The sequence below is a fragment of the Petaurus breviceps genome, unplaced genomic scaffold (assembly GCF_028583685.1).
Source record: "Petaurus breviceps papuanus isolate PSGF00001 unplaced genomic scaffold, PetGlider_PUasm1.0 37, whole genome shotgun sequence".
Classification (NCBI taxonomy): Eukaryota; Metazoa; Chordata; class Mammalia; order Diprotodontia; family Petauridae; genus Petaurus; species Petaurus breviceps.
The window spans coordinates 103,822,690-103,838,244 of NW_027186296.1; the positions used below are offsets into that span (position 1 = coordinate 103,822,690).

General features: G+C 41.9%; 1 protein-coding gene and 1 long non-coding RNA gene across 2 annotated transcripts in view; one reads left to right on the plus strand and one right to left on the minus strand.

The window, feature by feature from the left end:
• On the plus strand, window positions 1-7,572 carry LOC138169596 (interferon-induced protein with tetratricopeptide repeats 5-like). Its single transcript, XM_069099184.1, has 2 exons — window positions 1-531; window positions 5,444-7,572. The coding sequence occupies exons 1-2, from the start codon at window positions 527-529 to the stop codon at window positions 6,879-6,881; spliced, it is 1,443 nt and encodes a 480-aa protein (XP_068955285.1). The 5' UTR covers window positions 1-526; the 3' UTR covers window positions 6,882-7,572.
• LOC138169597 (uncharacterized) overlaps window positions 7,014-15,555 on the minus strand; it is a 15,053-nt gene continuing 6,511 nt past the window's right edge. Inside the window, exon 2 of the long non-coding RNA XR_011170398.1 lies at window positions 7,014-7,046. This is a non-coding gene — a long non-coding RNA (uncharacterized lncRNA). The remainder of the gene's footprint in view (window positions 7,047-15,555) is intronic.

Consider the following 15,555-nt stretch of genomic DNA (forward strand, 5'->3'; position numbering starts at 1 on the left):
ACAGTTCCAATCATAAAATGCACAGAGGATGTCTCCGTGGCATCACCTTTGGATACAGAAGGTGGAAAGAGAACTCTCTGAGCCGTGTTGGTTGGAGCCCCCAGGCTCTCTACCAGCTCTCGACATCTCTTCTCCATCCAGCACTTGTCAATTTCGGGAGGAATAGATCAGCTTTTTACAAAAGCTAACAACAAAACGCTTACTCCAACAAGTGAGTGTTTCCTCTGAGAAGCAGGGCCTCTGACAGCCCTCAACTCACAGCTCTCCACTCACGTCAGATTCCTCCCACCCCACAACAGGATCCAGCTCAGTTGGGAAGCAGTCTCACTTTCCGGTTTCCGTTTTTCTCCACGTTGCTCAATTTTAAGGAAACAATAATAAGAAGAAATAAAACAACAACAAGAACGAAACTCCCAACAATTAAGCTTGTAACTTTCCCAACTAAGAAACTGCAACAAAGAGCTGTCAGAAGGACAGAGAAGAAATCTCCGGGACTACTTCGGCTGCAGAACAACCCCCAGCCAGCATGAGGTAAATAAAGGCTTTCTCTGCCTTCTCTCCCCGAATCTCCTTAGTCCCTTTGCCAACTTTTCCAAATGAAACTTTCCCGGCATTCAAGCGTTTGTGCAAGTAAGATGCGGGAACGAACCGCGGCTCTTTTTAGCTAGCCAGCTTCCAGTAATGCCAGGCAGAAGCATGAATGGTTATTTCGCACCAGTTGGACATGGCTCTTTCAAAGGTCAGAGGGAGAGGCAAGAACACCAGAGAGCCCCGGGATCCAAAGCCAGAGCCAGAAATGGAGCTCACCCCCAGAGATGCAGGAAATTTACAATGCCACTTTTGCAAACTTTGAATAAGATTTTTGGTTTGCTTTTATAACTTCGGAGTTAGAGTAGGTGGCTGTCTAAAAAAAAGGCTTTCCCAGTGAAAAAAGAAAAGGTCTACTCTGTTTTATTTCTTAATGACAAAAGAAATGCCTCAGGTTTTCTAACTTTTGTGGTAATGGGATTGCAAGCAAGACTGTGCGCCTGGAGCCCTTTGCAGTGTTTGGGGATGAGCCAGCCACCCTAACAGCCCAGCTCCTCCCTCCATAGACAAAGAGCTGAGACCTTGAAATGGGCGGAACGGCAGCCTCCGGCTGCAGCCCGCGGTCCCAAACGCTACCCTCTCTTCTCTGCACCCCCCTCCCACACACTCACCCCATCCCACACACACACACCTCCCCGCACAACAGGCTGTTTGCGGAGGACTTTCTACAGATCCTCTGTGGCTGCGGGTTCTGCTTCCCCAAGGCCCCAGAGAAGGCTGCCCCGGGGGTTCACAAAAAGGGGGTGTGAGGCTTGACAGAAAAAGGGGAGGAGCAAGCTTACTCTCTTTTGAGGATAGAGACAGCCATCTTTTCACCCATCCTAAAGTACTGTTCCCAGTTCTGGCCGAGGGGGTAGGAGGTGTAAACTAGGCCCACCAAAGTTCTGGTTATGTGTGGCTGCTGAGGTCGGCCCCACTCCTCCCCTGTTCCAGGAGACTGCTAGGAGGGAGGTTGAAATCCTGCCCACGTAAGCAGTGTAGGGCCAAGTTCCACACTGCCTGTTTGCTCCCAAGACCAAGCCCTGATCCTTTGTAAGTAGAAAGTGTATAGCTAGGGAAGGGGGATTGCATTTTTGTTCCCCACTATCTCCTCTCCCTCCTTCTGCCTTCTCCTCCCCTCCACCACTTTGGCTACTGCTCAGAGTCCAAATTCATGCTTCTGCAACTGCGTGAGAATTATGAAAGGCTCCTGTAGTCACCAGGGCCACAGAAGAGTTTGTCCAAGTGAACTGGCCGTTTAGGGGGGTGCCCACCTACTTGCTCCCTTTAATCCCCTTATTTCAAGCTCTTTTTACCATGTGTGATTTCATGATTAACCCTCTCACTTTCCGTTAGACTGGAGGGAGCACCCCCATTGCTGACAAAATTTCCAAGTAAAGTTTGTTGTTAATATGCTACTTACTGTCTCCCTTTTCTGGATCCTTGCCCTTTTTCCATGGCCTGTCACCACTGCCTTTGTAGTGCCCCCCACCCACTCACCCAAAAGGGTGATGAAAAGGAAATATCTTTGAACTGGAAGTAACAGGCCCTGAGTGAGGGGTCTGCCATTAATTTACACTAAGCATGGAATGTGACAACACTTTTAATCAAATGAAAGGAGAAGGGTATAGTGCACAGTGCTAACCCTGAAATAAGAGGAAAAATTCAGCTTGGCCAATTACTGTGTGACCTAGTGCAAGTCACTCAGCCTCTCTGGGCTTTGCCTCATCTGCAAAATACAACATAATAAACATTTATTAAGCACCTATTGTGTGCTGGGTTCTGTGCTAAGTGCTAGGGACACAAAAAGAGGCATAAGACAGTCCCTACCCTAAGGATTTCTAAGTCTAGGTCTGTGATTCTGTGACAATCTAAATTCTGTCCTTCCCCAAGGTGCCTTCATGAACTAAAATTACCTCTTCCCCATCTCAGGGTCAGCCTCTCTGCTTGGCATTAGGAGAGAAGCAAGTCAGTCAAAGAACAATCTTGCATGTGGATTTTGAGTGACATATATAGTTATGAGGTGCACAGAAATGTAAGTGACTTTAGACTGGAGAGTGGAGGCCTCAGATATTCCTACTGCCCCAATATAGCTGAGTCTTTGATCACATAAGCCTGAAAGCAGAAGAGCCCATCAGTCAGTGGGCATGCATAAACTTGCACAGATGACCAAGCAATAGTAATATTCTTCTCAATTTCCCTGGCACAGACAGTCCCTTAGAGATTTTCTAGTAAAAATAAGAAAATGGAGGTGCAAAAAGGTTAAAGGTCTCTTAGTAGCCATTCCCCCTGAGTAATACTGTCTCAGTAAGTGGTGAAATGGATTGAATGATGGGACTTAAGGCAGGGAGACTTGAGTTCAAATCCAGCTTCAAATACTGTGTGACCTTGATCAAGTCATGTAACTTCTATTTATATCAGTTTCTTCAACTGTAAGATGGAGCTGAAAATAGCACCTACCTCCCAGAGTTGCTTCAGGGATCAAATGAGATATTTGTAAAGAATTTTAGCATACAGTAAGCAGTTAATAAATGCTTATTTTCTTTCTCTGATTTTCCATTCACAGGGTAGAGATTGAGTTAACCCTTTTCCTTCTCTGTCCCTCAGTTCCCTCATCTGTAAAGTGAAGAAATTGAATTAGATAATCCTTGTGTTCTCTACCAGCTCTAAAATTCACTAGTGGACTCCTACTTTATAGAGAGCAAAAAGGAGACCCAGAGAGGTTATGTCCTTTGCCCAAGCCATACATGTAGTTAATATTCATTTCAGATGTAGAGACCAGGCCTCTTGCTTCTTCCTCCATTCCTCTTTCAGCTAAATCAGGCTGCCCTTCATGTCCATCTTTTTTAACACAATTTCACTTGTTTAAAAATGTTGAGTAAAGGCAGTGAATTATTCAGCCTGATGGGAATGACATCAACCATCCCCACCCCTCCTCTCAGAAGGGCTGGTTTGTTAACCCACATTAATTTTTAATTGGCATAATTTTAGGTCTCATGGAGGAGATGTACATCCATCCATTCATATATACATTATATATCTATATAGTTATATAATAAATTTTGTGTACACACATACATGCATGTATATATGTATAAATATACATGCACATGTGTATGTGCACATATGGGTATGTGTATACATGTGTACATGCATGTATATAAAAGTTTGGAATTAGGGCCTTCCGTTTTCTCTTAAATTACCATTTGACTTATACTTTCTATATGTAAAGCTACCCCTAATTTTGTCCCCATGCCTTTTCTCCTCACCCCCACACTCAGCAGGTGCAACTCTGCCTTAAGCTAAATGGCTCTGGGATCCTGTCCTTGTTCCTGATACCTAGGGACAGGTGCACCTGTCATGGAGGAGTTCTTAAACTATCTGGGCTAGCTGCATACCCTGCTAGAGAAACAGATTGTTAAGACTCCTTAAATTACATATCAAAGGGTCCTTAGAAGGACCTTTATCATAGAATCATGGAAATCATGTGGTCTGATTCCCCTCATTTTACATTAGTAAAACATTGGAGTCCAGGAAGAAATAGTTTGTCCATCACATAGGCTTTTATACTAGCTACAGTCCTCCTCATTTAGCTGACCCCAGAAATACTTGTTTGACTGAATGAAAGTAGTAGCATTGCTGTTGTTTACTTGAAGAGTTTAGCAGTCTGTGCATAATTACCATATCACTCAACCACAATTTGCATCCATAAATGTGTCATTAATTGTGTTGCAAGTTTTATTTGATTACAACACTAACCTTTTTTCATACCTTCAGGTTATCACTGTAACTGGGTAGTCTAATTAGGTCACTGGGAAGAAGAGCCATGTATTTGGGCTATTTTTGTTAAAACTATGCTGAACAATCATATTTACTTGGAATCAGAAATATAGAGCTAAAAGGCACATGAGAAGCCATATGGTCCAATTTTCTTCTTTTCTGATGAGAAAAATGGGCCTAGGTAACTTCTCCAGGGTAAGTAACTAAGACTGGCTAAGTAACTTCCCCAAGGTCACACAGTAAGTGGCAAGGCTGAAATTTGAACCCTTACCCTTTGATTCCAGAGCCAACACACTCCTTCCATGTGATGAAACATATTAATCTGCATGGAATGCCTACATCTTGTGTAAATGAATCATTATAGCTATTTTCTCCATTCTAAGCAACTGAGAGATCCTTTTTTAAAGGGCAGATTATTACAAATCCCTCCTCTGTTTAAGCCTCTTCTCATCCCTTTTTACATAATTGCCATCGGGAAATTCTAAAAAACTTGTCTACCAAAACCTGAAAGCACTCATTAGTAGCTTGCAAAGCAGCCTCTGTTTCTCAGATTTCCTGTGCATTTGTGACATAAGCACAGATTGAATGAAATAATAGTAAATCGCACCTAGGTTGGGTTTTAAGGTTTGTGAAGCACTTTAACTACATCATCTTATTTGAGTCTCACAGCAATCCTGTGACATGGGTACTCTTACTAGAAGTCATTTTATTATGGTTGAAGAAACATAGGTCCAGGTGAAGGAACTTAACCTAGATCATAGACCTTGTGGGATTTGAACAGAGGTCCTCTTTCTACTACTATTACTAGTACTGCTGATACTGGTACTGCTACTACTACTGTTGCTGCTTTTGCTGCTGCTACTGCTCCTTCTTTTCCTCCTCTTCTTCCCCTTCCTCCTCCTCCAAGTATCAAATGGCAGAAAGTTACCCTACCTATTAGTATCAGTTCCGGTCTACACCGAGGGGTAAAGGTGTTATTTGAAGGGTAAAGAAACTCATGATTCTGTAAATAAGAGATTTCACTATTTGGGGAATTATTAATCCCTTGTCATTTCCATTGATTCTTCTAAATTGAAATTGATTTTATCTTTTACAGTCAAATGCCTAGGAATTCCTTAAAAATTATCCTGAGGCAGCTGAAATGCCACTTTACATGGAACTTACTGAAGGAAGATATTGATCTACTTAATCTGGAAGACACAATAATTGACCAGATTGAATTCCTAGATATGAAATCCAAAGTCACCCTTTATAACCTATTGGCCTATGTAAAACATCTGAAAGGTCAAAATGAGGAGGCCCTGAGATGCTTAAAACATGCAGAAGAAAGGATCCAGGTGGAACATGCTGACCAAGTGGAAATAAGAAGCCTTGTTACCTGGGGAAATTTTGCTTGGGTGTATTATTACATGGAAAGATTCCCCAAAGCTCAGTATTATGCAGACAAGGTGCAAAAAGGCTACAGGAAGCTTCCAAATTCCTCCCGCTATAAGATAGAATGCCCCGAGGTTTACTGCGAGGAAGGGTGGGCTCTGCTAAAGTGTGGAAGGAAATATTATGAAAGGGCCAAGGCATGTTTTGAGAAGGCCCTGAAAATAGAACCCGACAATCCCGAGTTTAACTCTGGCTTTGCCATCGCGGCCTATCGTCTGGACGATAAGGAATATTCTTGTCAAAGGGTATCGTCCCTGGACCCTCTCCGGAGAGCAGTGGAACTGAATCCCGACAACACGTTTGTCATGGCCCTACTCGCCCTGAAGCTGCAAGACCTGAAACAAGAAGCAGAAGGAGAACGGTACATTCGGGAGGCTTTGGAGAAGATGTCCTCACAGCCTTATGTCCTTCGCTATGCAGCCAAATTTTACCGGAGACAAAACTCCCCCAGTAAAGCCCTCCAGCTCCTAAAAATCGCCTTGCAAGCAACACCTACTTCTGCTTTCTTGCATCACCAGATAGGGGTTTGCTACAAAGTCCTGATGATCCTCGTCAAACAGTCGACCAAAAAACGGCCCAGGGAAAAAGAGAAAGAGAAGCGGGAGCTGATTCAGTCTGCCATATTTCATTTCCGAGCGGCCATGGAGCAGAATTCCATGTTTGTGTTTGCCTACACAGACCTAGCCAACATGTACGCAGAGGCGGGTCAGTACGAAAAGGCCGAAGACGTATTTCAGAAAGCCCTTCACCTGCAGCACGTGACGGATGAAAACAAGCAACAGGTCCATTTCCATTACGGCCGCTTTCAGGAGACTCACAGGAAGTCTGAGGATGCCGCTATGCACCATTATCTGGAAGGCGTCAAGATCAAAGTGGAATCTTCTATCACCTCCAAACTGATTAGCGCTCTGCAGAGATTGGCCACCAGGCGACTTTATGAGAATGCGGTTGACGTCAAGAGTTGGGGGGCCCTGGGTTTCATTCACAAGCTAAAGGGACAAAAGAGACAAGCCATCGAGTGCTATGAGAGAGCCCTGAAGCTGGACCCCGAGAACGGGGACTACATCAGTGCCTTGTTTGAGCTGCGGCTCTCCTTTTGAGGGGTTTGTAGTAGCTGCATTCCCAAAGTGAAATGAGGGGAAGAAAGACAAGCCAAGGATGAGCTCAGGACAAGAGCCCTCGGCCAAGAGATAAATTCTGAGCTTTGTGACTGTACCAGTCCCCTGTCTGAGCTGTTATAAATCCTCCCGTTTGTAGCATGAAACCTAAAAAAAAAAAAAAAGATTTTTTTTAAGGTTTGCAACAGAATGTGATAATTTGTGACTATCCTGTATTATGAGCACATATGTTTATACAATAGAAACTTATAAAAGGACTAACATGCATGTACTTTAGACAGTAGTTTAACAATGTCTATATTATTTCTTTAGGCACACCTTTGGAAAAAGTAAGCATTGTAATTCTATAGGTTTGAATAGGATAGACTATATGGGCTAGAAGGGACCTTAGGGGGCACCTAGTGCTTTTTTCAAAGGGTAGGAAATTGGGGCTTGGAGAAATCGAATGATTTGCTGAGCAAATTAGCATCAAAGCCAGGATTAAGAACCCAGCACTAAGAACCTGTTAACTTCCAGACCAGTCCTCTTCTCCTGGGCCTGACCACCTCCCTCTTCATTACAAATAGAATACTTTTGTTCATAATGACATGATCCATGGGATGAAATATGGTGCTTGTTTCTAGTCTGTGCCTTGGATATTTTTTTGTAAATAAAAGTGTTTTCTGGACCCAAAGTCCTACCAGAATTTGTTCATCTTATTTCCATTTTGCTTGTTTGTGAAAATAGCTCCAAAGAGACTAAATAGGGCCTTCTTCTTGATTTTAGAAAGCTATCTTAAGTCTCCAGAATAGTTCTCATTTTGAGGCAGTCACCTTCTTGATACATGACCAATATGGGTATCACTGGTTTGAGAAACATTGCAGTGAAACCTAGATTTGGAAAGCTAGTACACATCAGGATAAGAAAAGGTGTGATCAATTGTGTGAAGGGGGAAGAGGGAAGAGAGAGGAGAGAGAGAGAGAGAGAGAGAGAGAGAGAGAGAGAGAGAGAGAGAGAGAGAGAGAGAGAGAGAGAGAGAGAGAGAGAGAGAGAGAGAGAGAGAGAGAGAGAGAGAGAGAGAGAGAGAGAGAGAGAATCCAAGGTGCAGAAGAAGCAGATGTAAGAATATGAGGGGAAGAGATTGCAGGCTTGTCTCAGAGGCATGAAATAGTAGTGACTAGGAACTTTGAAAACCACTTGGACATCTACTAGACTCAGCACTAGAGTGCCCTCTGTCAAAAGCAGAGCAGGTGATAACTTCTTGACATAACATAAAGATAATTTCATCTTTCAATGTTGGGAGGCACCAATGATAGGAACTCTCATTTGGATCTAATTCTTGGCAACCAGGAAAAATTGGTTACCAGAGGAGTAGAAATGAGGAGAATCTTGTTAGTAAGGGACCTTTACTTCACAGATTTTGTGATACAAAAGAAAAGGAAAGTAGGGTAGTCCGACATGTACCATCACTTTTGGAGAGGAGTAGGTTTCAAAGTATTCAGAAAAAGGATAGGTAGGATCTCATGGTCTGTAATGTAAGGTCAGGGAAAGGCAACTTCCCAAGGTTCCAAATACCAGCATAGGTGCTCTCCATTTTATTCAGTGACAAAGTAAGAACAGAGAAGATCAAAACATGACATCATTCAAAATACAGCATTTACTAAGTGTGATTAAATAATCTCCAAGGACTACCCCACCCCAAGACCTTCCAATCATTCAATCAATTACAAAGTCCCTGTTCTAAATACTACTCCACCCCTAGGCTGTACCTTCATTTAGTCAACCACAAAGCCCCTCTTCTCAAATGGAGATTAGTTTCCAATCTAAGTAAAGTACATTCATTTGTTCAACCATAGAACACAAAAAGGTCAAAAGTTCCCCACCCCTGGATCACAATTGAATCTACCCCAGAGTTACATCAAGTTTAAGCACAGCACTTAATACCCAAATGGAGGTCTTTTCTTCATCTTGACACAAGGCAAGTTCTCAGCAATCTTAGTTCCTGGGGAGACAAGGCTTAGCAAGGCCACAAGATACATTGCCAGTCTCTTCATTAATTCATCCTCTGTCTGTAGAACAGTCCTAGAACCCCTGAAAACATTAGCAAAACCCTCTCCCAGGAATTCTGTAAACATACAACAAGAAAATCCTTCTTCAGGGCTTCTGAACCAACAGAAAGGTTCCCAGGCCCCTGCAACAACAGCACTGTCCTTCACCAGTGGACAGTATTCACTCTGTCTGCAGGACAGTCTCCAGACCCCTGCAACAACAGCACTGTCCCTCACCAGTGGACAGTATTCACTCTCTGTCTGCAGGACAGTCTCAGGGCTTCTTAACCAAAAGCCAGGTTCCAGGACTTCTTCAACAACAGGACTGTCTTTCACCAGTGGACAAATCTGGCAAAACAACATCAAAACAGACAGACAAAGTACCAGCAAAACAGCCATGTCTCCTCAGTCCTTGGCAGCTCAGGGGGCAGGTCTCAAAAGTCCAGGGCAATTCAAAGTGGCCCTCAGCAATCCATTCAGTCTCTCTCTGCCTCCACGAGGTGCTGCTTCCAAAAAATTCTTCTGCCTCTCTCTTGTCTCTCCAAATCTATGTCACCAGCTCCTCCCAGTTCAGGACTCTCTTTTTACATCAACAAGTCCATCCCACAGGTGGGATTAACAAGCTCTGGGTTTTAATACAATCAGTTTGAAAACCAAGCCAATACAGGGGAATCTTTAATTGCCATTACTATCACATTCCACCCCTCCAGGATCCTTGGCCTTACAATCTCAATCTAAATGGCCATGGATCCTGGAACAAATAGAGGCACTATGCTTTGTACTCCTTGCCGACTACGCTCTGGACAACGGCTTCCCAGAATCCACATCAAATCACAGAACACTTCTCAAAGTGAGCCCCAAAACAAAGCTATACATCAGGACTTATATAGCCTTCTCCTGGCTCAGAGAATGTAACAACCTTATTGACTCACTGGCCAATCAAGAAGTATCTACTGAAAAACAAGCCTCCCACCCCCATGTTTCAGGTGCACTTTAGCCTAGGGGCAGGGAAGATCTTTAAATTTGCATTCCCATTACATGGTCTAAAGTAATACAGCCTCAGTTTTCTTATTTGTAAAATTAACCTGGCAATAAATAGTACCTAGCTGTTGTGAGAATCAAATGAGGTTGGATAGTTAGATAGAGATATGGAGGGTGGGGAGGGAGAGAGAGACAGAGGCAGAGACAGAGAGACACAGAGAGAGAGACACAGAGAGAGAGACAGACAGAGACAGAGAGACAGAGACAGAGAGTCAGAGAGAGAGAAAGAGAGAAAGACAAAGGGAGACAGAGAGAGAGACAAAGGGGGAAGAGAGGGAAAGGGGGAGAAAGAGAGAGAGACAAAGGAGGAGAGACAAAGGGGGAAAGAGAGAAAGGGGGAGAGAGAGAGAATGCTATATAACTCATTTATTATCATCATCATTATTATCTTTAATTTCAGGTAAAATCATCCCAGGAAAAATAGGAAACCCTCAAGAATGATACTGAAGACATAAAGAAAAACAATTCTGCTGAGAAAAAAAATGGGGATATTTTTCTAAAGATACAAATGTGGATTACAGGGAACTCATTGACCAGAAAAGACTTGTTAAAGCTAGTCCAGAAGATAGAAACAAAAGTATATAACAGAAGATCAATATAAGAATATAAAAGATTATCACAATCTTGTAAGAATAGTGCCAAGAATGCTTCCCACCTCTTTGGCAGAAAGGTAATAAGCTAGAAGTGGGAAGTGGGACATAAATTTTCAAACACAATCAATGTATGGATTTATTTTTGCTTAATTATACTTATTTGTTATAAGGGAGGATTTATTTGGGAAGGATGTTGCAGGAGGCAGTGATAGCAAGACCAAATAAAGGGAAAAAAGAGTATTATCAAAGAATCATTTAAAAATATACAGAAGAGAGCAGAAGGAATTTTAGAAGGGGATACTGAAAAGCAGGACAGTGTTAGAATTACAATGTTAAATTTGAAATATAATTTTTTCAAAAGATACACAGAGTGATGATTCACAATTTCTTGTGTTCCTTTCTGTTCTTTGGAGAAAAACTCAAGTTTGTGGATTGCTCATGATAATTTTAAAAGCAGGAGTGGAATTAAAGGAATAATGTCAGGAATTCAAAAACTTCAAATAAACATGCTCGTGAAATTAAAAAAAAAAAACAAGGAAAACAAAAAGGACTAGTTGGAATTGGGGAAGAAGAATTAGGAGACCAAGAAGTGTGCATAGTCTTAGACATATTGAGGGGGAAAGGAAGATCAAAGTAATGAATGGATTCATTCCCGTCAATTCCTGCTCAGATCCGAGTTACTGCTCAGGTCGGGGTTACTGCTCAGCTGGGGATCACTCCTCAGAGTAGGATCGCTGCTCATGTTGGTATCACTGTTAGGATAGGATCATTGCTTAGGGTATGGTCACTACTCAGAATGGGACCATTGTTCAGAGTAGGATCATTGCTCAGGGTAAAATCACTGCTCAGAATGAAATCCCTGCTCAGACTGGGATTACTGCTCAGGGTGGATGGGGTCATGACAGTGAGGGACAAAGAGAAGTCAAAATTTCCCAGCTCTGATTTCTTTACTTACTCTGCCTGCTAGAATGGTCTTTGGTCAAAAAATGTCAGGATAGGGGCGGCTAGGTGGTGCTGTGAATAGAGCACCGGCCTTGGAGTTAGAAGTTGATTTCAAATCCAACCTCAGACATTTAACCCATTGTGTGACCTTGGGAAAGTCACCTCACTCCAATTGCCCTTTCAAAAAGCAAACAAAAAACAAAAACACAGGATTGAAAATGGCTAATGCAGAATCAATTCCAAGGTAATTCAAGATAAGTAAGGAGTTAATAAGAGAGTTACTTGCTGCCTTGGATGAATTCAAATCACCAGGCCCAGACACACTATAACCAAGTATGTATCTGCTCATCCACTATCACAATCTTTGAAAGACTGTGGGAAAAAGAAAAGGGGGAGAAAGGGAAATGATCTGATTCCTACCACAACCACCACCATAAAAGGGAAAAAAAAAAAAGAAAAAATGGGGGAAAATGGAGAAAATTGCCTATATACATGAATAATTCTAAAGCTCACGATGAGTTAAGGATGACAAGGAAAGAAAAAAGAGTATCTGGTTTGTTTTCTTGTTCACCTAAGAGGTACAGTGTGCCGAGCACTGGGACTGGAGTCAGGGATTCCTGAGTTCAAATCCAACCTCAGACATTTATTAGCTGTGTGACCCTGGGCAAGTCACTTTGCCTTTGTCTGTCTCAGTTTTCCATTTATAAAATGGGGATAATAATAGCACCTATTCCCTGGATTGTTGTGAGAATTGAATTTGATATTACTTGTAAAGCATTTAGCACAGTGCCTATAGTAAGTATTATATAAATGTTAGTTATTATCATTTTATCAGAGAAAGAGGTATAAAAACACAAATAGACTCTGATAGGTAGGATAATGATAACTGACCATCAAAGAGAAGACAAAACTACCTAATTGTAATTTTGCTCCTATTTTCTCTGCTGAGGAAAATGACCTTTGGACTGGAAAAGACAGGACCAGAATGGTTACTTGGGAAACAATAACCAAAATAAATAAGATAGCAAGAAAGCTGCCTTTGTCAAGTTCATATCACATGTCCCAGATGAACCAAAACTTGGGCACTGAAAAAATAGGTGTGTCAGTGATGCTTGAAACGATCCTGAAGAAAAAGGGGGCACTCAGGACTGGAGAAAGGCTAATGGCACAATTTCTTTTAAACTGAGAAGTAGATTGGGAATTAATAGGGAGAGGTGGGAGAAATTGGAATCTGCAACCCACAGACCAGTGAACTTAATTTCAATTCCTGACACAATTGAAGAAAAATTATTAAAGACATAGTAAAAGAACATCTAGAAAAGGAAATAATAATCATGGAAAAGCAACTTGACTCTATCAAAAATAGGTCTTTTCCAACTAATGTTATTTCCTTTATTTGATAGGACTACCGTGTTTCCCCGATAATAAGACCTATCCCAAAAATAAGCCCTCCCCTTACTGTGTAAGATTCCTCTAAAATAAGCCCTCCCCTGAAAATAAGCCCTATTGAGATTGCTACTGTAGTGAAGGTGATCCCCTGCGCTATACGCTACATTACGGTACCCTCTGTATGCACTGTCCCCTCACCCCCATGAAACGCACGCCGCACTCCGAGCTGCATCCAATCAGAGCTGCAGCAGTGAATGCGTCATCCTGTTCTTCCCCAGTGATTTGCTTGCTGGCGCCATTGAGAGCAGTGCCGCAGAGGAGAGCTGAGGCAGGACAACATAAGCCCTCCCTTGAAAATAAGCCCTCTGGTGTTTTTCTTTCCAAAAAAATTAATAAGACAGTGTCTTATTATCGGGGAAACAGATGAGCAGACTAGATATCTCAATTCTATCTCTATCGATTGATTTGTTTGTTTATTTATCTATCTCTATCATCTATCTATCTATCTATGCTTATTTTGATTTTATCAAAGCATCTGATAAGGTATCCCATACTATTCTCAAGGAAAAGGACAGATGTGAACTAGATAATTTAATTAAGTAGATTCATAATTACTAGAATGTCTAGATTCAAAGAGCAGCAAAAGTCTAATGTCTTTGAGGTACATATATGACCCTGTGCAATAAAACATTTGTAGCAATTCCTTGGGAGGAAAAAGCATAGATGAAAAGTTTATAAAGTCTGCAGAAGGTGCCGTGCTTGAAAAGATAGTAAATACACTAGAAAACAGAGTCAAAGCCCAAAAAGATCACTAAGGGCCAGAACATTGGGCTGCATGAAATAAGGTGACATTTAATGAGATTAGATGTGTGATTTTATACTTTAAGTCAAGAAATCAACTTCCCAAGTACAAGATTGGAGAAGGACAGCTAGGGAGTGGTTTACCTGACAAGGCCTAGGTGTTTATGGACTACATGTCTCTTCTGGGTCATCAGTGTGATGTAGCAGTCAAAAAGGCTGATCCAATCTTGGATTTAATCAAGAGAGGCACAGCTTCCAGGAAAAAGAAAATGACCATCTCACTGGATTCTATCCAGGTCATACTACATCTAGAATATTGTGTTTAGTGTTGGATGAACAGGAAGCTAGAGAACTTTAAGCAGACAGTAACCAAAATATGGAAGGGCTTTGAGTCTCTGCTATAATAGATAAGGATGGACTAAAGGAACTGGAGATGTTTATCCTGGAGAAGAAAAGACTCAGAAGAACATGATAGCCACCATTAAATATTGGAAGTATGAGAAATGGTGTCTCAAGGAAGAGATATTAAACTTATTTTGGTTGGCCACCAAAAGGAAGAAGTAGGAGGTCTCTGCAGAGACAACTTTGACTTGATATAAAGAAAAACTCTGTAACAATTTAAGCAGAATGTGAGTAATTTGTAGTGAGTTGATCAGTCAATGGAAGTCTTCCACCAAAGGCTGAATGACCTCTTCTTGATGTAGCCCTTCTCATGGAAAAAAATCTGGGCTGACTCACCTTGTGAGCCAACACTCTACCAGTGTGTTGGTTTTTAACCGGCCAATCATAGGACATATTTGTTCAAAGCAAAAAGCAAGCAGCATAATAAATACAATGGCAAAAGCAGATAACCCATAAAGCAAGAAGAGGGTATACAAAATAAGTGTTGCCAGGAAATGTATGTAGAGAACATATATCTGGGGGACGCATATAGCCAGGGTAAGTATTTATTAAACACATATACCGGTCATTGTGCTAAGTTCTGGAAATGCAAATACAAGCAAAGAGAAAATCCTTGCCCTCAAGCAGAATATGTTCTGATTGGGTAAGACAATGCATAAAAGGGACGCGAAGCTTGGTGGAGAGACAAGCGGAAGAATAGTCATGTAGGGGTCATGGTAGCAAAGTCCAGAGAATCAGAAGCACCGCCAAGTTGGGAATGAAGTGTGACTGACCTGGGGCAATCTCCAAAATGGAAGTGCCAGGAGGAACTCTTGAATGGGAGAAGAGTGTCAACATGGTGAGGGGATGTTCCAGAGCAACTCACATGTCCATCGCTGCACTGCTGCCTGTGTCCTCCAGAGATGTTATCATGTCACTCTATGCTTCTCTTGTCTGGGTTTCATACCTCCACTCCCCACTGCTTAACATGTTTCCTCTTCTAGGTGCCTCTTCTGTTCTCTGAACCACTGAACTTCTCTCTGCTATTAGCTTCTGAGCATTATAGCTTCAGGGCTACCTGGTGACCAGCTTGGATGCTGTCTGCTATGGTACAAAGACAAGATCTCTCTCCATGATACCTACTCTCTAGTCATAAAAAGACTATGAGTTAACATACCAGACAGTAAAATAAAAGACAGAGTGCCTCAGGCTAAGAACAAATCTATTTTTTTGAACTCCGTGTTTCTGGGGTCAAATTGAAATCTGTTATACAACTCTCTGATTTAGGGTTAGAAATTCCTTATGCCTCCAGTTTAAACTCTCTAGTGATGTGTGTCTCCCTAAACCCATTTCCAAAGGATCTGCCAAAGAAACCCCACAAGAGCTAAATGGACATAGAGGTTACAAACCCCATTTCATCCCTAATTCCTTTTTGGGATGACATACTAATAAATTTAATGGCCAGAAACATTGAGGTCTTCC